At 24.6% G+C, this 9,009-nt stretch overlaps 2 protein-coding genes across 6 annotated transcripts; one reads left to right on the top strand and one right to left on the bottom strand.

Annotated features, from left to right (window-relative positions):
- Nucleotides 1-760: 760 nt before the first annotated feature.
- Tbc1d8-9 (TBC1 domain family member 8/9) lies at nucleotides 761-7,152 on the bottom strand. Of its 3 annotated transcripts, none has more exons than XM_086909503.1 (19): nucleotides 6,756-7,152; nucleotides 5,779-5,945; nucleotides 5,485-5,658; nucleotides 5,314-5,410; nucleotides 5,047-5,236; nucleotides 4,876-4,952; nucleotides 4,719-4,775; nucleotides 4,439-4,607; nucleotides 4,157-4,362; nucleotides 3,773-4,062; nucleotides 3,499-3,702; nucleotides 3,100-3,431; nucleotides 2,788-2,943; nucleotides 2,505-2,690; nucleotides 2,243-2,431; nucleotides 1,899-2,061; nucleotides 1,497-1,832; nucleotides 1,285-1,406; nucleotides 761-1,212 (listed from the first exon to the last, which is right to left on the bottom strand). In XM_086909503.1, the coding sequence occupies exons 1-19, from the start codon at nucleotides 6,797-6,799 to the stop codon at nucleotides 994-996; spliced, it is 3,378 nt and encodes a 1,125-aa protein (XP_086765629.1). In that variant the 5' UTR covers nucleotides 6,800-7,152; the 3' UTR covers nucleotides 761-993. The 3 variants fall into 3 exon arrangements, with proteins under 3 accessions (XP_086765629.1, XP_003698790.1, XP_086765628.1); XM_003698742.4 differs by having other exon boundaries at nucleotides 4,439-4,643; XM_086909502.1 differs by having other exon boundaries at nucleotides 761-1,406; nucleotides 4,439-4,643.
- Nucleotides 6,923-8,874, top strand: ND-ACP (NADH dehydrogenase (ubiquinone) acyl carrier protein). 3 transcript variants are annotated; one of them, XM_003698749.4, is made up of 3 exons: nucleotides 6,923-7,559; nucleotides 8,144-8,260; nucleotides 8,563-8,874. In XM_003698749.4, the coding sequence occupies exons 1-3, from the start codon at nucleotides 7,401-7,403 to the stop codon at nucleotides 8,740-8,742; spliced, it is 456 nt and encodes a 151-aa protein (XP_003698797.1). In that variant the 5' UTR covers nucleotides 6,923-7,400; the 3' UTR covers nucleotides 8,743-8,874. The 3 variants fall into 3 exon arrangements, with proteins under 3 accessions (XP_003698797.1, XP_086765642.1, XP_086765643.1); XM_086909516.1 differs by lacking the exon at nucleotides 8,144-8,260 and adding an exon at nucleotides 7,995-8,102 and having other exon boundaries at nucleotides 6,954-7,559; XM_086909517.1 differs by having other exon boundaries at nucleotides 7,155-7,559; nucleotides 7,995-8,260.
- The last annotated feature ends 135 nt before the right edge of the window (nucleotides 8,875-9,009 follow it).

Consider the following 9,009-nt stretch of genomic DNA (forward strand, 5'->3'; position numbering starts at 1 on the left):
ATATGATTCAATTGCATTTAACAAAAATTTATAAACATGTTAAAATATATATCCATTTTAAATTTTATATTATATATATAATATGTTGAATAATAAGAATTAGTACAAATTTTTAAATATTTTGAAGAATTATCTCATATTTCTTAAGGATATATATATATATATAATATAAGTATAGTCTCTTAATTATTGGACATAATTATTATTGTAATCAGTAGCAATCAAAAGTTATAGTTTTTTTCATGTTTTTAAATATATTGAAATTTAAGTTATAAAACTAAGCAATATTTATTAATTGATAATAAAAATATTTCATAATCTTGTGCATATATTACGATTGGGAAAATATGGAAATTTGTAATTATTCAATATACTTTAGTTCCAAAAACTTCTATTAATATTATTTACTGGGAACTTGATTTTTAAGCATAAATATTATTAAAAAGGATGGAACTGACTTGGAACTAATATTTTAGATTTAAAATATTACCCTGAGCATATTGATGCTATGTTTTTGTTTTTGATCAGTATGATTATTGTATTCATGATTAGGCCAATAAATTACATACAGATTAATATTTTGAAAGATTAATTCTCAATCACATATGCAAAATTTTAAAACTAATATAATATATTACTAGATATCACTAAAAAAAGAATATAAGCATAAAGAATTAAATTTTTTTGGTACTTATCAATATTTTTGGAATCAATAAAAAATATAATAGTAATATCATATAAAATTTAAATATTACTTGGATTAGTTTAATGAAACATTATATTTTAATCTTTTTTGTAACTACTATTTTGTTACAAAATGTCTTGAGCACTACAAATCTATTTTTTTTAACTAAAATTTATACATCTAATTGCAATGAATGCAGAAATTTCCTTAGAAAATAAAATTACTGGTCAATTATTCAAGGCAATCTATGATTTTATAAATTTCATATATATCTTACACTATTTTTTATACACAGTTAAGCCTGTGTATCAAACATTTAACACAGGAGTATCTGATAAGGAATGAACGCGATTGAATCTACGATTTTTTAGACTTGCAATCGCTTCTGCAAGATCTGCTCTTTTACTAAAAAAATCAACTATTGCTTGACCTGTTAAGGCAGATGCCAAAAACTGTTCAACACTTATTGTCCAATCTGGACCAGTAGATGCAACTATGTTTGATGGGTTTCCATTACGATCATGTGACTGAAAATTATTATTTATATATAATTTATAATATACTACGAGATGACTTATGTAATATAAATAATGTGTTACCCGTTCCATAATTGAAGATGTTTGTTGCACAGCAATAGCGGCTAGAAGTAAACTATCTTCAGATTCATCTCGACCAACATAAAACTTTTTGCCAACATCGCCTAATTGAAGTAAAAGTGTACCTATATTAAGAATATTTTTTTTTTTATTATTTATATGATATGGCCTTAAATAATAATAATATTTTTATACTTGTAATACATATAATTTACCTATTGAAGCTATACAATGATAAGTTTCTTGTTCTTCTGGTTGTGCAGGAAACATGTCATAAAGAGTTTTCCATAATGCAATGAAATGTCCTTGTGACATTTTTGGCACAGTTTTAAGATCCAGTGGACTATCTTTGGATGCTATCATAGAACGTAAACTACCCATGCTTTGAACTTCCCATGATTGATCTCCTTGTTGACTGGTCAAACTTGTTGAGCGAGATAAAGTACCAATACTAGGTTCTTCCGCTAAACTAACTGGCATTTCCAAAGAAGCAACGCTTTGTTCCATACTATCAAAAAAATCTGTAGCTTCAGCTGCTACTTCAGCACCATCTGATATTAATTATCCAAATAAATATTCTTTTTTTACAATATTTCTAAATATAAAATAATATTTACCAGAATGTGTTGGTGATTCAAAATCAGCTGGTGTAAGTAGTGGTGGTAAGTGTAGAGTGTATAAAAGTTTTAATCTTTGTGTTAAATCTGCAGTTGCTGTCATACCAATTGCTTGTACTAATTCCCGAAAGTTCAGTAGACCATCACGATTACGATCCATTAACTGATAGTACAATAGTACTTATGAACATTTTCTGTATTTGCTTGATCTTATTCAATAGAATTAAGATATACATAGGTGTTAATTCTCTAATATTTTTTATCAATTATTATAATTTTCTTTTTTCAGATACAGGTAACTATACTTAAAAAAAAAAATTACTTTTTAAACTTAATTAACTTACACGGAATAATCGGGCAGCGAGAGATTCAGCTTGACTACATTTTCCCCATGGGGATAAACCACCAAATAATATTCTAAATAATTCAAAATCTATTTTATATGCTTCATAAGGGGGTTGTGTTGGATCATAACGATCAGGTTCAGATTTTCGTTGACTCATTAATTCTTCTCTCACTAAATTTAACAGATCCTAAATAATAATATTTTTTTATAAATTATTTTTTAAACAGTTATATATATATATTTTTAAATATGTATAATACCTGCAATTCTTCCATTGTCATATATTTATCAACAATGACACTCCTAATTACATTTTTTTCAATTCCATCTTCCAAACTTTGAACTACTCTCAATCTATGTTTTAAACGAAGTCTTTCTATTCCACCAATTGTCAAGGATCCATATCTTGAATATGCTTCATATATTAAAGTTTGAACAGATATACTCTAAATTGATGAGTATATATAAATGTAAATAGATAGAATTTTTAATGCTTATAAATACTCAAAATATACAAAAATTCATGCATAAAAATATCCTTACTCTATTAGGAGTAGCACTATCAACTGGTCTAGGAAGTATAAGTCCCTCATCATTGTATACACCTCCAAGATAATCTGTTAATAACTGCATTGCTTCACCATCGTCACGGCAATTTAATAATTTATCTTGGTTCCACTCCAGTACTGTCAATGCTATCTGACACAGGAAGAAAGACCTGTTTACTTCAAATTTCTTCTGTACGTAATTTATTCTGTATTTATTAGAAAGAATGTCAATAAAATTCAATATTTTGACTAATAAAAAATAATTAAGGAGCTAATATAAATAAAATATACATAAAATGTGTTATACCTGGAAAATTACTTTTGCTCCATCATAGAAAAAACAATCCATTATATTTACTGCACTACTTGTTGGCATAACACTTAAAAATATAGTTAAGAACCATGAAAGCGATATAACTTTAATAAGACCAAGTTCTTGTAATCTAGCATGTAAAGTTGGTAAATGTTCAGCTGCTAATTCTTCTAAAAGACCTTGATCAACAAGAGCACCGACTACTCTTCTATCATAATAATCGGGTAATAATGATTCACATACATTACATAATTGCCAAAATGCAGATTCTTCTGAGCAATAAATTAATAGTACTGAAGCTACTATATTCATGGCTTGACAATAACCTGTTTCAAAACAATTAAAATAATTTTTTGAAATTTTTATAATGATAACTGCAAACAAAATTTTTACCAATTTGTGGATTTTTCCAAGCATATGCAGAAAGAACTCTTCTTAAAGCACTGATACCAGTGTCAGATTGAAATGCTGGATGTTCAGGTAAAGATCGATGTAAATCTCGTTCTATTTCCTCATTTGCTTGACATGATTTACCTAAAGATTGATCAACTAGTGATTTATATAGCCCTGGATTCATTACCATTTCATTTAAAGCACCTACAAATAAATCGAAATTAAAATACATTAATATAATTATGTGAGAATAGGATTTCATTTATTATATTACCAGAAAAAGTAAGCCAAACTTCTCCTCTGAGAGACTGTGGTACACCCTGAATTATAAGTTTTGCTGTCTCTGTCGTTCTGTACATTGTAATTCCTCTACCATATTCTGCAAAATGAAGTTCCCATTGTTTTTCTTTAGCTTCTTGTTTTAGTGCTGCTTCATTAGTTAATGGAGCTTTAAATAAAGTCATTAATGGTGGTTGTGGTTTCCAATCATTAACTGATTTAATTTCTTTGCAATTGCTATCATTATGTTGTATAATATTTTGAGAAAAAACATGATCAATATTCCTATATCAAAATAAAATATATTAATTAAAATATAAATATATTATTAAATTGTAATGTAAAAATGTAAAATTAATAATATTATATAAAAACTTACAAATTTGATAATTTAGATCTTGCTAATAATTCAGATATTTTTTGCACAACAAAATCACGATCATGAATCTGAGCAAATAAAAATGAAGATCGAGCAGTTGTCACTAGGATAGATTTATCTATTCCTGTACTGGATGATTGATTTTCAGCAGGTTCTATAAGTCTTACTTCTCTTAATGGTATAACTAAACTTACTAATCCTCTTACCTAAATTGATAAGAATATTAAATATAAATTTTTATATAATAAATTTAATTAAATTTTTATATTTAATTATATTTACCCTGCTTTCAAAACAAAGATAATTTTGGGAAAGAAATATTTTTCCCCACACATATCTCTTATTATATGGTGTCCATAATGTTGCATCAATACTACCATCCAATTTTTCAATGCCTGGCAATCTGAATTGTAACCTATAAGCTTCAGAATGTGCTCGTGCATCAAGATCCCTTTTTAAGAAAGATGGTTTTTTAGGTACATTTTTGCTGTAAATACCATGTATAATTACCATTATATTAATATATATAAATTTTATTTGAAATTTTCAAATCATGAAATACCTTAATTTGCTTAATAATTCTCTATCTTCATTAAAACCACTTTTTTCATCTATAAGTCTAATAAAAATAAAATAACATTAATTTATTAAATATATTTTTTCATTTTTATTTTGATGTAGTTGATTATTGTATATGTATTTGATATAAATAATATTACCTTTTCATAGCAATATTTGTAAGTTGTTCCATTAATGAATATGTTTCAGATTTATGAAGAAACATTGAAAAATAATGCTACGAGAAAAATAAAAAAAAATTATTTATCATAAAAAATTATAAAATAAAAAAATAAAATCTTAAACAATAAACAGTACAATATTTTATTTACCTCTTTATTTTCTCTTGTTACAACTCGTATACTATCAGGAAACAAGATGGAATTAGTTTTACTTAATTCAGTAATATCAGCCCATCTTATAATTAATTTTGTTTCTCTTGCCAAAATATAGGCATAAAAACACATATGATTTATTGATAAATATAGCCATCCTTGTCTAGGTAAACGAGATTTCCAGTAACTAAAAAAATACAATATATATAAAATTTATAAGTTTTGCTAAAGTTTTATATATTTTTAGATTAACTATACAAATACCTGCATGAATAATAATTGACTAATTTATCTTCTTTTGGTATATTAAAAAGTTGATGAAATTTAAAAGATACAGTTTTAAATGATTCTGGATCTTCTTCTGTGAAATAATGTAAGTTTTAATAATTATGTACAAATTTTATTTTTTAATCAATTTCATAATAAATAATTTACCATCTGCAAATTGACAATCTGGTACATTGTTTGCAATAATAGATTGTATTTTACAACAAACAAATTCAGTAATTTCTTCTTCAGTATCAAATGATGTTAAAGTATCCATTAAATTAGAATGAAGCCATTCCCAATCTTGTAAAATTTCTTCATGTGTCAAAGAGCATGCAACTGCTATATTAAAAAATAAATCAATATATTTATAAGTAAAATAAGTAATTATAAATAATTTTATAAGTAAATTATAAAAAAATATAAATATTTATCTAAATTTTCTTTGTTGAGATATCTTACCCCAATAAACTTCTGATGATGGTGTTTGATGTAATATTCTAAATGGTGGAGGTTTAGTGTCAAAAACACTATCTAATGTTCCTACCAATATAGAAGTAAGACCTTTTGTTTTTCCATGTCCTTTACGACGTTGTAAAACAAAATATACAGTTGCTTGTTCTGTTATCCTATATAATAAAAATAACAAAATAAAGTCATTTTTCTTTGAGAAAAGATAAAATTCACTTATTGTAAAACACAATAATTATAATTACATAATATACTACTTATATTTCTATTATATAAAACTTATAATCAAATTTTTCAATATAAAATAAAAAAAAATAAAAATAAAAAAAACATAATAAAGATATAAAAAACAAACTTCAGTTAATAAAAACTATATTTTTATTTCTGCATTATAATGTTACAAAACAATAATTTCGTATATAATATTATACTTATAGAATATTATAATTACAGAAATATTCATATCAATGGAATTTTTCACTTTTCATTTATACTTTATTCATAAATATTATTGAAGGGGAAATTAATCTCGTAGATAATTAGCAAAATGATTTTAATAGCGCGAATATTTCTTATCGTTAATAAACCGTATCTCGTATGTATAATATATTGTAATTTATATTTTTATACTAAATGATAATATATAGAAAAATATAGCAATAATTTAAAATTCTTGACATATTAGAACTTTAAACATTTCAAGATATTTAAAAATATAATTAATAAATTCTTTTAACGAATATTAAGTTTAATATCATTATAGTTATGAAGTATAAATAATTTTAAAAAATTTACAAATTAATTAAAATGATAATTATTTGTATATATAAATTAATAGTATTTTGAATATATTAATTGCTCGAAAATTATTAAATTTCCTAAGTATTTGTCTGTCAGCTGTCTTTGACATACGATGTAAACAGTAATTATAACAGAACATAGAACATTGTATACACGTATTAATTTACCAAAAAGCATTTGCCAGTAGAACTTCTTGTGGCTTCACCCACATATTGATCACTATTGTTCCAGCACATATGGTACTAACGATACAAATTCAAACACACTTTATCCAAGACACTAGCAAAATTCGTTGCCTGAGTAATAGAAAAAATACTTGCCAAAGATAAACACTAACACGAACTCTACTACAAATCACGTCAGCTGCGTCAATTTTTGCAATTTCGCCATATTCCCGATTCAAAATGTTACTAAGAATTTAATATTCTTGCCTTGGAATGTTTCATTTTTTTAAAAAATATTTTGTAATAAAATATAAATTAAATAAAATTGTAAATAAATATGTTATATTGTATGTTATACGGAAATATGTATGAAGTTTAAAAATAATAAATTTTAATATTCTCAAAATAATATTCTCTGGAACTATAAAATGATACTATATTATATACATATACATAAAACTTTTAAAAGCACTTGATAAAATATAATAAATTATAATTTTTATTTTATAGTAAATATATTGTTATAAAGTAGATGTCGCTACAATTTCTAATTCATGTAAACTCCTGTATGAGATAATTGCAATACACAAGTAAAGTTAGTGTACGATTAGGTTACGTCCTTTCGCGAGATTTTTCATTGCAGAGAAAATGGCGTCTCTCGCGGGAGTTCGTATTTTAATAAGAAATACCGGTGCTTTTAGAAATTTGATCACTCGAACGTGTTTACGAAGTACCATTACGCAATTTCAATTAAACGAAAGATTATTTCACTGTAAAAGACAAAGTATCTTCACAGTTATACCTCAGGTAAACATTACTTTTCTGTGATTTTCATGAATTCTTTTCGACAGTTCATATATCCTATTTTAAATTACTCATTATGTAATCAAAATAATTCTGTTTTAAGTAAAACAATTAATAAAAGAGAATGTAAAATATAGGATTCAGAATATTCTATCGATTTAGTATGTCATGTTTTAATTAAATTAAATATACATAAACTAGTAAGTAAAGTCCTCTCTTACAGAACATTCAGATTTTATTTTATTAATGATATTATATTTAATTATATTTGTTGTCATGCTTATATAAGAAATTAACACTTTTTAATTATAATTGTAAATTTAATATTAATATTACTCTTTTTAAATTATAATTGTATGTTTTAATATAAAAATTATAATTATATTAATTACATATTCTATTTAATTATATGAATAATATATATAATATTGTAAATAGGTAAATATACAAAATATTCGTACATCCACTTCAAAACCTAAAACTCAAGAACTAGAAGAACGTGTTTTAAATGTGGTCCAAGCTTATGATAAAATAACTGCTGAGAAGGTTATAAAGTTATATATTTTTTACAAACTATTATTTTACAGGGCACACGAGTCAAGCAGGTGCGTCAGTATGGCCATAAGGCACCATTATCACTTGACCTTATTCGCCAGCGTGTACTTTTAGTACTCAATCTCTATGATAAAGTTGATGTTCAGAAGGTATCTTTTCACAAGATAATACAACATTAAAGAATACTTGTGAATGTGTTTTGCAAATACATAGAATCATATTTGAAAAACATTTTCACAAATATTTTTAATAATTTTCAATGAAAAAAATCTTTAAAGCTTATTAATGATATTTTATATTTATAAAACACTTGATAGATAGCTTCTCAGAAAAAGTATGATTGATTAACACTTCGCTTGAATCGTGATGTCTCTAAATTAATATATTATAAATTTAATTATTTATTCACTTTTTGTATATATTATCATTAAAAATTTGATATCTTGTGCAGTTATCTTTGAACTCTCATTTTATGCAAGATCTGGGTTTGGATTCTTTGGATCATGTAGAAATTATAATGGCTATAGAAGATGAATTTGGTTTTGAAATACCAGATATGGATGCACAGAAGCTTCTACGACCTGCGGATATAGTACGTTACGTTGCCGATAGAGAAGATGTTTACGAATAAATATTTATACAATATAAATCATTTCATTAGTCAAGCTTTTTTATTTTTAAAACATTGTTTAAAAAAAAATTAAATTTTATTTCTTCTGTATATAATATAAATTGTAAAAATAAAGTGGATCGTTAGATTAAATCGTAAATTACATTCTCCTATATGTATTTATTTATAATATTAAAAAAAATACAATATATTTTTGTGATTTACTTTTACTTTATGTCGATATAAAAATCAAGATATTTTTAAATAAAATATAAAATCCACTATATA

This window comes from Apis florea, unplaced genomic scaffold (assembly GCF_048593485.1).
Source record: "Apis florea isolate Af1SG1 unplaced genomic scaffold, ASM4859348v1 contig_3158_pilon, whole genome shotgun sequence".
In the NCBI taxonomy this organism is placed as follows: domain Eukaryota; kingdom Metazoa; phylum Arthropoda; class Insecta; order Hymenoptera; family Apidae; genus Apis; species Apis florea.